The sequence below is a fragment of the Erythranthe guttata genome, chromosome 8 (assembly GCF_056151865.1).
Source record: "Erythranthe guttata isolate IM_541 chromosome 8, IM_541, whole genome shotgun sequence".
Taxonomy (NCBI): Eukaryota; Viridiplantae; Streptophyta; class Magnoliopsida; order Lamiales; family Phrymaceae; genus Erythranthe; species Erythranthe guttata.
In genome coordinates, this window is record NC_142540.1 from 19,022,838 (window position 1) to 19,036,981 (window position 14,144).

Genomic DNA, 14,144 nt, shown 5'->3' on the forward strand with positions numbered 1-14,144 from the left:
AAAATGTTGATTAATTGATTATAATAATAAACCTTTTTTCGTGATATTTCATGGTAAAATATATTTTATATCATATTCATTTTGTATTTTATTTTTATTTAAGAAACTTATATTGTGCTATCTTTATCTTTACAACCTCGATATCAATTGATCCAATAATTTAATATATAATTAAGGATATAACCATCGACGTGAATTGCCCTTATAGCTCAGTGGTAGAGCGTCAGTCTTGTAAACTGAAGGTCCGCAGTTCGATCCTGCGTGAGGGCATTTGTAAACAATTTTTATTTTTTCCTATCAAAAAATAATATCACCAATTTCAATATTGATTTTTTGTTATGTAAATGATATTTTTATTAATTTATTTTGAAATTTCAGGCCCATAATTAAATTAATCATTTTTATAACATAATATCTTTCTAACATTTTCAAGAGATTATTAATCTCCATTTTTTTTTCTCGAACTTGGACTGGCTTACGCATCGGAGGGTTACACAAAAAACACCTCTTTTCTCCCAATTGAATGATTGTTTTGATTCTCGAATATTCATTGCAGATTCGAGAATTATCTTGAGGTGATTCGAGTCAATTTATTGTTGACGGCATCAGCTAACCATGTATACATTCAAGATCCATCATTAAAATACAACAAGACCCAAATGCAAAACTTGGATTTGGATACTAGTTAGATGGAACTCTTCTATATTATGACTATACTTACTACTCATCATAATTCCATGTGTATATAAATAAACACAGGCCCTACGCATTTTTAGCTCAACTCTGGAAATAGTAAAACTCCATATTTACAGTAGAGTTCTTGATGTAGTGGCTAGTGTGAATGACCGCAGATTTTATACTGTCAAAGAAAACAGACAGAATGTACGGATAAACGGGATAATTAAGAAGCTGTATTTAATCTGATGATAATCGGATGAGTTTGCAGGGACTATTTATTACCTTCTTGTTTGAGTTATGCTCTACGAATCCGAGTTAACTTGTAGACCTGTACAAGAAAGAAAAAAAATGTTCGGAAAAGGGGTATTTTGGTGAAGAATTTGAAAAGTAATGTGTTCGTTTGTATTTCAATGTGATTTTTTTTTATCGTAACAGTCGAATCATACAGAAAAAACAAACAAATATTCCGACCCTTTACAATGCTAAGAAGTTGAAACGAGTAATAATATTTCATAAGAACTAACCTGAGCCGTTCTACTTGGGAGTGGTACTTCCAGGCAAACTCTCATACCATCGGTTCTTCAAAAAAGAAAAAAAATTAATTAAATTAAATTAAGTATACGTTTTAAGCTATAGAACACTACGAAACTCACCTTCTGCTAATGGTTCTCTGAGTATATTGGTCCTGAGAAATTAATCCTTGACCACCGTAAATTTCTTCATCGGTATTCAGCACAATCTATTGCAATTATGTCCGAATTATTTTTAATGCTTATTTCCAAAAGGTATATATATAAAACGATGAGTAAATACACAACTAGCAGTCTAACATCACTTACTTGGTACTCTCCAGCTTCTTCAACACCTAGACTGTATCTTTCATACGAATTGGTGGGATGGAAGTTGAAGACAAATACAAAAGGACCTCGTAAATAAGATATCACCTGGTCCATAAGAAGTTACAGATAATAATACAATATAAAAAATAATTAAAATTGATATAATGGATAATGGATAAATATAATTTATTATACCATTTCTTTATCTTTAACATGGTGAACATTGGGAATGCCTCCTGAACCTCTTTGCATTATTTTTCCATCTATATCCAGTTTCATCATATCCTGAAAATTAAATATTTTGGAATTAAAATTTGATTGAAGGCAAATTAGAATCATGAATTAATCGATACTATAAATTACTAAGTTTTCAACTCACATTGTCGAAAGTGAACAATTTCTTGTGAAAACTGTCCTCCAAAAGATCCCATTTGCGATTAGCAAGTGAATAGGAAAATTTGTTGCTTGACATTGGGAACTCCACTTTCTGGGACAAAGAAGAAAAACCATTAAAATATTCTGAAATGCGAATTAATTAATTAAATTCCCCAGTTTAAAACGGAGTTTCACCTTTGGGTGCCCAAATTCATTCCCCATGAAATTGAGGTATGCTGGACCACCAATTGTAAATGTGATTAATCTGATCATCTGTAAAATGGGCAAATTAGGCTTGAAAATTTGTCCATGTGGCACAAAATGGATTTGTTGCAAAGCATAGACCAAAACTTATAGCTCATGCCAAAAAAAAGTACGAAAGTACACGTGCAGTATTAAAAACTCTTTGAAATTATTAATTGTTGTTTTTAACCTTATGTAACAATTTGAAGGTAGAGATTATATGATAAATGGCTAGAAATCAGATCAATTTACCTTATGCAATGAACAACCTCTAAGCAAAGCCTCGTCGGTTTTAGCCGAACCAAAGAGTATTTCCGCAAATGACCGCCCCCCTGAAATGGACTAGTGAACAAGAAATATACTTTACAGTTTAAACCATCAATTATAAACAAATAAAGGTTTTTTTTTTTAAATTATAAAGAGAGATGGTATTAAATCACCTGGTTGTGATTTTCAGCATACAGAAGCATCTTAGCAGCACTGTATTTGTTTCCAACCAATGTGCTCACAAGCTAAAAATTAATCAAGAATTAATTAAAAAATATTTCATGCGAGCTAACATACGGATGGATATGTTCAAATGTGGACAAAGGAAATAAAAAAATTATGATGTATTAAACAGACCTTACTCATGCTCCACTCATGTTCCGGAACATTCTCAAGGAACGACAACCACAACTCTGATGCAGAGATATTAGCATAGTAATCAAATCCCAATCCACCTTGAGAAGTTGGTTCGCAAAGTCCTGGATAAAGTGTGGCCTAAAAGAGATTATAGGATATAAATACTTGAATCCATCTAATGAAGACAAAATATATAATACATATACATATATACACACATACGAAAACATATATAGAGGTTTTTCAAAAGATTGTGAGAGCAAGTGCAATTGCATGTTTTCAATAATGATACTTTTATAGACATACTATATTTCAATTTATGCTATTTCAATTAAAGTTTATAAATAATTACATTAATTGTTTTGTTTTCTGTGAGTTCCTCCAAATTAAATTTCGTAAAATTTCAGTTCTAGTCACTGGCTGCGTTCTAGTCAAGAGAAAAAAACATGTCTCCGTACTAAAAAACATGTAATCAAATGCATGCCCAGCCTACCTAAAATAAATATTATAATTTATATATCCAGAGTTAAATAGGAAAGGAACTGGAAATAATTTCTTACATCTTCAGCGATTGTGATTATATTAGGATGAAGAAAATGCAACATCTCATTTGCGAATATGAGATACAGCATAGCATCCCTGTCGACATATTGATTACAGTACCTGAAATGGACAAAGTTTTAATGACATGAAAAAAGTTCCTAAGAGACAGTAAAATGCACTTCAAGACAATCACCATCAGCTGGGGGTGGAATTGGAATGGAATTTTTAAATTCCGATGATTCTGTTTCGAATATTTCCAATTTTGGAATAATATTTTTCATTCTGAATTCCGAAAGTTCCGGTTTCCGATTTTTTTTTTTAACGGGGTTGGAATATACATATTAGTTTCCGTAATTCCAATTTTGGTTGGGAACAGAATAGGAATTAGTTTTTTCATTTCAGAAAAAAAAATGGATTTTTTCTGAAAGTGTTAATTTCGATCAAATCCGTCCGATTTCCACCCCTACCATCAGCAAATGAAAAATACACTCCAAAAGGCATTTTGTAAATACTCAGAAGTCTTACTCCTCTACATCACCGGTAAAAGTAGCAAATCCGTTGTGTGTATACATCATTGATGGAAGAGAATGAAAATAGAAGCCATCAACCTGGTACTCCGTTATCCACCTGGAAAATGTGAAATTAGGAAGAAAAAAAAAATGATGATTACGAGATTTAGCGTTGAACATTAGATAACATAACATAAATTTAAGGAATATGAAACCCGTAAGAAGCAACTAAACGTTAAAAGAAGGATAAAGTTGCTAGACAAATACCAATTCAAATTTGAAAGAAGGAAATGCAACACTTCATGATCCTCATATTTGAACATTCGCGTGCCCCAAAATTTGTGTTGGCCTCTTTTACCTGAAAATCATGCATAATTGGAAAATATTACAAACGGAATCAGTTAACAGGCATTATAGTAAATTGATAAAGCCTACTGAATCATTTTATTCTGGTTTCTTTACTTGCAACTAACTACTGTTGATATCAGGAAAAAGAACATAGCAAAAGATGTTCTATTTTCTTTGTTATAACTTTTTGGGACAGACACAAAATCAATCCACCTTCTCTGCGGATGCAGTTACATCAAATAAATTCTGAAGTCAATCTCTACGTTAATTATATTAGAATCAATAACAATCATATAATCGATTAGAACTTCTCACGCCATAATACCTTCTAGGCAGTTGCATTTTTTTCTTGTTATAAAGAAAAAAAATTAATGAATTAATGCCTGAACTAACCAAAAAGGAACAATGTACTCAAAAAGTTACCAGAATGGAAGTAGCAATCATTCAATCCATCAAAAGATGATAAGCCAACCATTTCGTCAGGTGCAGCATAAGAATGTACAATATCTAAGAAGACAAGCAACCCAAGTCCTGCACATGATACATAGAATTTTAAGAAAAAATACCTTAATATAATCCGTCTCAAAAGTTGTGAGAGAACCTTATAGCCATCCTTAACTAGTTTCAAAAATAGCAATTATTTTACAAAATCAGTTTAAGCTCCAAAATAATCTTAGTTAAAGCTCATCAACTTCATATCATAGTTCATAGATGTTAGTTTTTAGATAATATATTAGCTCCATAAGTATAAATGGTTGAAATTGCTACTATTTGATGAAATTAAAAATAACCATGTGCTTCATCCACCAATCGCTTGAAGTCTTCAGGTGTACCGAAACGGCTGCTAACAGCAAAGAAATTCGTCACCTGCAGAAGATGCTTGTTTAGTGAAGGCACAATTCAAAAAAAACATATATAAAGGAAAAAAATTAACATAGTGCGGAAACATAATTCAAATCGTAAAAGATGATAGTAAAGGTAAACAATGTTATTTGGGAGAGGTGACGAATTTCAAACACAAAGTGGTTGTCAATATATGTAAATAAACCTTAATAAAGAAGCAACTGAAATGATCTCAAATCTTTGATTACTGCACTAATTTAGCATACTTGCAGGGAAAAAGAAGATGCTCCACTGATTTTTAATATAATTGAAGAATTTAACCAATAGTGTAGCAGCATTCTTTGGTGTAGTGCATTTCAAATATTTAACATAGTTCTCAGTTTATTCTCTGCTAACTCCAGTTTGCCCTCTCTTCAATTTTGTTTATCAGAGAAGTCGAGTAGCAAAAGAAATAATAGCATAAAGAAATCTGAATTAAAGATCCCATAGTAGAAATTACATCAATCATCAGGTAAATAAACCTATTGGATTTAGCAATGTTTGTAGACTTCAGAAACCCTTTAAAATTTCACTTACTCTATAACCAGCAGTGAAATAGTCCCTGTGCTCAACAACTCCAAACAATTGGATTGCATTGTATCCTGCTTTCTTTACATGTGCTAGGACCTAAATCGGCAGGGAAAGATAAGGAAAATCACATACTAATCAATGATAGATGATATAATACACACACACACACACACACACACACACACACACACACACACACACGCACACACACATAAACCAGTAGATTACATTGTCAGTGAACTCGTTGAAAGTAGCAATTCTAGGATCCATTCCACTTATCCCAACATGACATTCGTATATTCGCAGAGATTTCGGCTTTGGTGGATGCTTATGTCTCCATTTGTGGGCAATTTCAGGAGTTGGTTCCCAGTGAACAGCAAATGATTGATTGCCATCGGCTTCTGAATAACGGAGACCAAAGTTCAGCCAGTGAAATAGTACAGAATCATAGCAGAAATCAAATCTGTACATAGGAGTCGAAATTGGAACAGAACGCATGCCGCCGATTCCGATTCAAATATTTCCAATTTTGGAACAAAAATATTCATTCTGAATTTTGAAAGTTCTAATTTCCTATTTTTCCTTTTTTTCTGAACGAAATTCGCATATATTTTAGATTACAATTTTAATTTTCAAAAATATTTCTGAATATTCCAATTTTTTTCCGAAAATTACACTTATAATATATTAATATCAATATTATTATGTATTTTATATTATGTCACAGAAAAAAAAATGAAAAATTCCGAATTCCGCCGATTCCGCCGATTCCGATCCGAAAATTTCTGATTTTGGAATAATTTTTTTTCATTCCAATTTCCAAAATTTCGATTTCCGATTTTTTTTGGAATGGAAGCCCGAAAATAAAATAGGTTTTTTTAAAAAAAACGGCTAATTCCAATATGATCCGTCCGATTTCCACCCATATCCGTACATAAACTTGAGAAAAGAAAGTTGATCAACGAATTTTTACAGCTGCTACCATTGGTGGGGATAAAGAGTATTATTATAGCATTCTCCAAGAGAACATCTATTATCCTGAGCTTGCATATAAAAATGGTTAATAATACAACTTTTTCTGACCTGGAATTACGTAAGTAGCCCAAGCAGGAACTCGCTCTAAAGGCCCCATCGGAGTATTGAAGTAAACCCTGTACTTACTTCCATGCGGGATTCCAGGTAAATACTTTTCCAGCCACGCTTTCCTTCCTTTACGAGTCTCCAACCAATAAGCAATAGGCGCCTGCTTCGCCTTGAATTTAGCCTTCCAAGCAGGATCAGTCACAACATCGAATTCCTCATCTTCCGTTCCATCATCAATAATCACATCACAAGGCGGTAAATTGCTCGGCGGATCATCTTTGTGCTTCTCTCTCCACTCATTGTATCTCGTCTGTGGATCTAATATCTCTTCCATTTCCTCTTCCGTCTGGGGCCCGTTTGGCCCGAATATCTGCTCGTACAATTTGGATGCCAGCTCGTAGGGCGATTTGGTAAATCGGTCTTCGCCTGGCTCCCAGTACTCGTCGTTCGCTTTCTTGAAAATTTCCTCGACTGTGACACCGCTGTCGCCTTTGTCGTATTCGTCTACGTAATTGTACTGTTGGAAGTACACTTGATCTGGCTCTTCTCCTTCCCTTAGTTTATCTTCCAGAATTATAAACCAGTATCCGTAATCATCGTGCCCTAAATTACCCTCCCTTGCAGAATTTTCGGTAGGTGACCAGCGATTAAAATCCCCCACCAGAGCACAATATCGAGCACCTGCCTCCAGAAGTAATTTCTTCGGTTAATCATTTACTATTCTAATAAACCATTAAATGAGTTCATTCTCAAACATCATGTTATCTGTCATGCATGCAGAGAGAATAAATCGAGCATTATTTTTGATATAGTTTAAGCTTTCTTCGCTTGTAAAAAGCAAGCAATAGATCTGACATGCATATGCAGAAGCAATCGAGCAATATTATTAAATTCTTTTAAGCTGTCTTCGCTTGTAAAGAGCAAGCAATAAATTTTAACAGTCAACAGGATACTAGCTAATAGGTGTGACGAGCAAAAGTTTAAGATTTCTTCCATTGCAAAAGCAAGAAATAAATTCTAATAGTCAATATTATTATACTAGCTAATATTCTCTGACAAGCAAAAGTTCACTAACCTGGAGCCCAGTCCATGAAATCCACACGGTGCTGCACATTCCGATGCATACCCAGTATTTCGTACCTAAAAGGCAATAAGAACATCAGAATAAAAACGCATACCAAATATGACTCATAACCGGTAGTGTATGTTCATATCTCAAACATTCATTTTCTTGTTATTTTTTAAATAAACCTTCGAAAAATAAACCTCGATCGTACCACCATACATGCCAGATGCCTTGAGGCTATTTGAATTCTGAGCCATTTATGGATGCAACTTTTTTTATCATAATGAGAAATTTCGAAAACTTAAACATGATTTTGTTATCTTAATAGCAATTCAATTAAGTGAAAGCATGCAACATCTAATATATTAAACCAAACCAAGGAAACTGACAACAGAGTGTTGAAGTTAAAACAAACACAGACTACTAACCCAGAAGCCAGGTCCTGAACTTCATAGTGGCGATTCGAAAGTTCTTCCTTCAAATCCTTCAATGCTTTATACCTGCCAACAAAAATTGCATCCAACACAATTAAAATAATAAAATAATAAAATTATAAAATTATAAATTACCAACCAGCTTGCATCAAAATTCAGTACATTCACATACTCCAATCACTCAGTCTACAAAACTAACTTACTGTATCAAAAATCAGTACACTCACAAAATTCAATGGATTACCTCTCACGAAGAAAATGGTTGAAGGCTTTATTGTTGATTTCGTGTTTGGTGAGGAACCCCACGGGGTCGACGGCAATTTTTTTTTTATCAATTTCCGGTGTCTTCTTACGCGGCCGCCTGGATTTCTGTTGGGAAACTTCCGGCTGCGATTGCGGCTGCTCGGCGGCGAAGCATTTGCCTTTGTATCTACACTTGTTGCCGTTGGTGCGGCGGAGGAAAACTCGGCCGCCGCTGCGGTGGGCGGCGCAATTTGTATTTGAAATTGGGGATTTTATCGGGAAACTGGAAATTTGAAGCGAGTGCGTGAGAGAAATCATGCTACGACGTCGTTTTTAACTGCGAGCTCCGAGTTTTGGGGATAAGAGGGAAACCAGAGAAGAAGGTGAAATCAAGCTTGGGGTTTAGTTAAACCCTCTTTCAAACATTTATCTGTATTAAACGAAATATATATATAAAGTTTATTTATTTATTGAGGGGTAGAGTTTCTATTTATTGATATAAGGATAAATTATACTTTCATCCCCTGAAATTGGGTATAATTACAGTTAGACCTCCGTAATTGTAAAAATTATGAATATAGAGAAATAGAAAATTACGAAAACCCCCCTAAACTTAGGTTAAATAATGAAAAACACCCCTATCTATCCGTAATTACCAAAAAAACCTGAGGTTTGTTTATGTCTTACACCAACCCATTTCAGTGCAACTTTTCACGGATTTTTTTTTATTTCAAGGAATAAAATTTACACAATTTCAGATATTTTATTTTATTTATCACCTATTTAACATAAGGCATAATAAATTGTACACATTTTCTGTTAAAAAATTCGATCAACAATTAATCAGAGGAGGATTTTGATTATTACGGATAGGTGGGGATATTATTCGTTATTTAACCTAAGTTCAGGGGGGGTTTTGTAATTAACGTAACATTTTATTAAATACATTTTTATAATTTTATTTTTATGATTGACCAAATATTGAGTAAATAGTACTCCATCTGTTCCACAATAACTGTCTCTTTTTAAAAATATTTTTGTTTCATATTATCTGTCACTTTATATTTCCAATACTGCATTAAATACATTTTTCCTGTTTTAACCTTATTAATGAAACTCTATTCATTAATTTTCTCTTATAAATCATTAAATATTAAAGGTTGTTTTAGTTATTTTTATATGATTTACTAAAATCAAGATATATTTATTGAGTTTCTTAATCTTTGTGAAAAGTGAAAAGTGACACTTATTTAGGAACGGAGGGAGTACTTCTCTTTTTAAGTTAAACTAAAACAACAAATTTAAACTTGTTCAATAAATATTCATTTTAAAAAAAAAATTATAAAAACCACATTTAGAATACTAATAGTGGATAATTTATAAACTAGCACTCCTATATATATATATATTTATTTTCCTAAATTCAGATATTTAACGTATGATTAAAGTCATCTATCGTGAACGGAAAAACGGGATTGTTCTTACACGAATCACGTGAATGTAGTAGGGGTGAGGGCTCAATTCAGTTTGTTTGTTGTCCAAAATCGAACTATGAACCAATTGCATCAACTTTTATAGGCAATTTGCTACTCGTCGCAAATCGAAAAAACTCAGATTTTCAAATTTACTAATTTTCACACAACAATGAATACTTCTACTGAACACACTCACAACAAACTGTTAACACTCTCTTACTCAACTCACACATTTTATTTCAAAATAAATAAAACAACAAAATTCCAAAAAAAAAAAAAAAGGACAAAGATTCTATCCATAATTATAAGCCTGGATTTCTCAACAGAACAAATTTAATCCAGGTAAGAACTTCAAAAGCAAGAGCAACAGCCCCCAAACATCCAAGAATACCAATATAAGCCCATTTCCAAGCATGGCCCGCCCCGATAATACTAATCCCGACAAATATATTAACCGATATCAAAGCCAACAATGCATATCCCAGGAAATGATGATACATATTCCAGTAACTCCGATACTCGTCCCCCGATTTCGGCTTCAATCTCAACGCCACCATCTGATCAAGTAATTACAGTAAATTTTTTTTTTATTTTTTTTACAATTTACAAAAATAAAAAAAATAAAAAATAAAAAATAAAAAATTAAAAGATTACCTGTATAGTGGTGAAAGTGAAAATAATAATGCCAAGGCTTCTATGGCAGGTAAAAGAATAATACTTGGAAGTATTGCCAAGCCAGATTCCAAGGGCCCACCCCGATAAACCAAGTATGTAACCAATAGTTTGGCAGCTGACGTGGAATGTAAACCACCATTTCCATTCTTTAGGGAATCTTCTAAAGTATCTCGCGATTATTACACCCACTGGTAGTAGGGTTCCCCACCCCACAATATTTAATATTCCATGAATCTATTTCCATTAAAACAATTATTATTATTATTATTATTATTATTATTATTAGAGTAAATTACAATCGCCACCCTGAGGTATGATCTATTTACGAAAATACCCCTCATTTTTACATAATTACATCCACCCCTCTGTAATTTGTGGATTTCTTACATTAACACCATTTTGTAGGGGTTGATGTAAGAAATGTACAAACTACAGGGGTTGGATGTAGTTTATCCGAAATGAGAGGTGTTTTCGTAAATAGACTTTACCTTATGAAGGTGGTTGTAATTTACCATATTATTATTGTTAGGGTAAATTACAACCACCCCCATGAGGTGATGTTAAATTACGAAAAATCCCTTCATGTTTGGGTAATTACAACTGCCCTCAACTGTGAATCTTATTACACGTCCACACCTATGACGTCAAATTCAACATACAATCTTTTAGATTCCGTGGAATGTTCTTTAGTTTTGTACTCATCTATACAAGCCAAAAAAATACATCTTTATGATCATCTTGCTTCAAAATGCGGAGCTCGAACGAGATATAACGGGTACAAACTTGAGAATATTGCATATAATTTAGAAGATTCTCCTAAATTTGACACCGCAATGGTGCATGCATGTGTAATAAGATTTATAGTTCAGGGGTGGTTGTAATTACCCAAACATGAGGGGGTTTTTCGTAATTTGACCATATTTATGAGTGGTTGTAATTTACCCAATTATTAATACGTCAAATTGCACGTCACCCCCTATAAAATTCATTTTTTGCACTTTACCCACTCAAAATTTTCAAAAGTAATTTTTTCCCTTCAAAATGTTATTTTTATTGCACGTTGCCTCTTAAAAACATTATTTTATGCACGTTGCCCTATTAAAATGTTATTTTTATTGCACGATGCCCACCGAAAATTGATTGTTGGGGCAAAGTGCAACCAAAACAATATTTCAAAGGGCGATTATCCCCTTTTTGAATTTTGAGGAGGTGAAGTGCGAAAATGGAAAATTTAAAGGGGTGAAGTATATTTTGTCCTTATTATTATTATTAAAAAATTTAAAATTTCGTTAATGGCGGGAAAAAAACTTACTATTCTGAGTTGTCGGTGGAAATGCGCGGTGTAACTGACAATCCTATCGGAAACCAAATCCACAGTCTCCGCACAGTCGAAATTCGCCAGCGTCTTCGGGTGCATCAGCGGCTGTTTTCCGGCGGCCGCCGCCCCGATCTGCCAGACAACGTTGATCCTCGAGGTGTTATACACGTGCGGCAGAAACCCCACGCTCGCCACAATCACGTGGTACCCAATCTCCTCCCAGTACACAAATCTACACTCGCTCACATTGAAGAAAAACCCTAATTCATCACCCCCGCCGCCGCCGCCGCCCTCCTCCTCCTCCGCCGACCACGGCAGGAGCGGGCACCCGATCCTAGCCCCGACGCCGACGTCGTAGTTGTGGCACTCGACGGAGCCGTTCGCCTGCTTGATCCCGATCATCGCTCGAGTCCCGACCATGTGGGGACCGTCCGGGTTCAAACCCCAGGCTATCCACCCCGCCGAGTCGCCGTCGCCGAGCCTCGCGCCGAAAGCGATCTCGAGTTTTCTCGATTTGTTGTCGAAATTCCATGCGAATTCGGCGCCTAAGTCGACCTTCTTACGGCAGTGCTGCGTGATTTTGATTTTGCTGGTCTCCGATTTGAATCCGTCGCTGCAGCTGTGCGCGTTTGTCGTCGGTGGAGGAGATAGAAATCCGAGAGCGAAGAACAATGAGCAGTAGAGTAGTTTAATATTAGGGGAAGACATGTTTTATTTAATTCCCTATGTGTTATTTAATTCGATGATATATATATATATATATATATATATATATATATATATATATATATATATATATATATATATATATATATATATATATATATATATATATATATATATATATATATATAGTACAGATAAGAACTTTATTCTGCAAAGGGATTATAGTTTAAGAAGTTGAGCACAAGTTATGTATATGTTCTTGTTTCTTTAATGTGGCTTTTTCAGCACATGATCAGGTACGATTATGTGCAGATCAGCGGTTAATAATCATTCAGTGTAATTCATCGGGTGTAGCATAAAAAAAAACACTATCTTAACTAATTTTTCGATCGAACAACATCGTATAATTTGAATTAGTTGTGATGATATTAATTAAAAAGAATACAATATAATATAATCTACTTTATATTGGTTCAATTGTATGATTGTCTTTAGTATGACAAAGGAACAAATCTACAAATCAAGCAATGAATATATCTCCTTTTTGCAGCAGGAAGATTGGAAGTTATATTTCAATATTTTTATTGCATGGCATGAAACACGAGTGTACTATTTAATTATTTGAATACAGTAAACGTGTGTATACAGCGAACGTGTAACTTTATATTTTATGTAATGACACTTTGGTCCTTTCTTTTAGAGGTTATTAAGTTACAGTTTTATTTAATGGGTACATTACAACCACCTCTGAGGTATGGTCAATTTACGAAAATCCCTCTTCTGTTTGGATAATTACATCAACACTCTCAACTATGAATCTTCTTACACATCCACCATTATTGTGTCAAATTCAACATAATCATCTAGATTACGTGGAATGTGCTCTAATTTGTATTCGTTTTGTGTAAAAATACAATTTATGATACACCACAATCTGATATATAAAAGCCAAAAAAACACGTTTTATGATCACATTGCTTCAAAATGTAGAGCTCGAATGTGATAAAACGGTTACAAAAGTGATAATATTCCATATAACCAAGAAGATTCCACTAAATTTGAAACCGCAAGGGTGGAAATTTAAGAAGATTTATAATTGAAGGGTGATTGTAATTACCCAAACATGAGGGGATTTTTGTAATTTGACCATACCTCAGGGGTGGTTGTAACTTAACCTTATTTAATTAATATTTTTTTTGGTTGGGTACAATATAACAATTCATTAGCTACCTATGTAGCACGGACAGTTGGACACGGAAAACAACAATAAGGGAAAGCGGGGAAACAGCATATCCCTGAAATGAGGATACGGAAGTTTGGAGGAAATATGTAAGTATTCAAAATATATGGGCATATTCATAAATATGCTATATAAATATATATATAAGTTTTATTTATATATAAATTCTTTTTTATATACTTTCATACAAATATATTTAAAATAAATTTTTCTATCAGCTATCAGTTTGCAATTAATCATTAAACCATGTAAATAATTTGAAAAATAACACAAATATTTGAAAATTTGGTATTCAAACACGTTCCTAAACTTCTTAGAAATTGCAAAATTATTCATAAAGTGTCCGACAAGTGTCCTCGACTGTCGGACACA

At 33.8% G+C, this 14,144-nt stretch overlaps 2 protein-coding genes and 1 non-coding gene across 3 annotated transcripts; 1 reads left to right on the forward strand and 2 right to left on the reverse strand.

Annotated features, from left to right (window-relative positions):
- The first annotated feature begins 198 nt into the window (after positions 1-198).
- TRNAT-UGU (transfer RNA threonine (anticodon UGU)) lies at positions 199-270 on the forward strand. The gene has a single exon. It is a non-coding gene; the product is annotated as a tRNA-Thr (tRNA).
- Positions 271-589: 319 nt separating this feature from the next.
- EMB2729 (Alpha amylase family protein) lies at positions 590-8,867 on the reverse strand. The gene is made up of 22 exons (XM_012986312.2): positions 8,400-8,867; positions 8,150-8,221; positions 7,731-7,795; positions 6,656-7,336; positions 5,801-5,973; positions 5,579-5,668; positions 4,951-5,026; positions 4,583-4,690; positions 4,079-4,169; positions 3,828-3,929; positions 3,320-3,422; positions 2,760-2,897; positions 2,576-2,647; positions 2,388-2,477; positions 2,088-2,165; positions 1,897-2,004; positions 1,713-1,802; positions 1,518-1,622; positions 1,332-1,417; positions 1,203-1,257; positions 961-1,006; positions 590-859 (listed from the first exon to the last, which is right to left on the reverse strand). The coding sequence occupies exons 1-21, from the start codon at positions 8,714-8,716 to the stop codon at positions 974-976; spliced, it is 2,733 nt and encodes a 910-aa protein (XP_012841766.2). The 5' UTR covers positions 8,717-8,867; the 3' UTR covers positions 590-859; positions 961-973.
- Positions 8,868-10,074: 1,207 nt separating this feature from the next.
- Positions 10,075-12,596, reverse strand: LOC105961941 (cytochrome b561 and DOMON domain-containing protein At4g12980). The gene is made up of 3 exons (XM_012986201.2): positions 11,861-12,596; positions 10,528-10,782; positions 10,075-10,430 (listed from the first exon to the last, which is right to left on the reverse strand). The coding sequence occupies exons 1-3, from the start codon at positions 12,572-12,574 to the stop codon at positions 10,176-10,178; spliced, it is 1,224 nt and encodes a 407-aa protein (XP_012841655.2). The 5' UTR covers positions 12,575-12,596; the 3' UTR covers positions 10,075-10,175.
- Between the last annotated feature and the right edge of the window lie 1,548 nt (positions 12,597-14,144).

Coding starts and splice junctions, on each gene's coding strand:
- EMB2729 (XM_012986312.2), bottom strand. CDS start 8,716: ATGATTTCTCTCACGCACTCGCTTCAAATTTCCAGTTTCCCGATAAAA. Junction 7,337..7,730: donor TTTCATGGACTGGGCTCCAG/GTTAGTGAACTT, acceptor TTCTGGAGGCAG/GTGCTCGATATTGTGCTCTG. Junction 1,803..1,896: donor AATTGTTCACTTTCGACAAT/GTGAGTTGAAAA, acceptor TTTAATTTTCAG/GATATGATGAAACTGGATAT.
- LOC105961941 (XM_012986201.2), bottom strand. CDS start 12,574: ATGTCTTCCCCTAATATTAAACTACTCTACTGCTCATTGTTCTTCGCT. Junction 10,783..11,860: donor TCCACCGACAACTCAGAATA/GTAAGTTTTTTT, acceptor TAATGGAAATAG/ATTCATGGAATATTAAATAT. Junction 10,431..10,527: donor TCACTTTCACCACTATACAG/GTAATCTTTTAA, acceptor TTACTTGATCAG/ATGGTGGCGTTGAGATTGAA.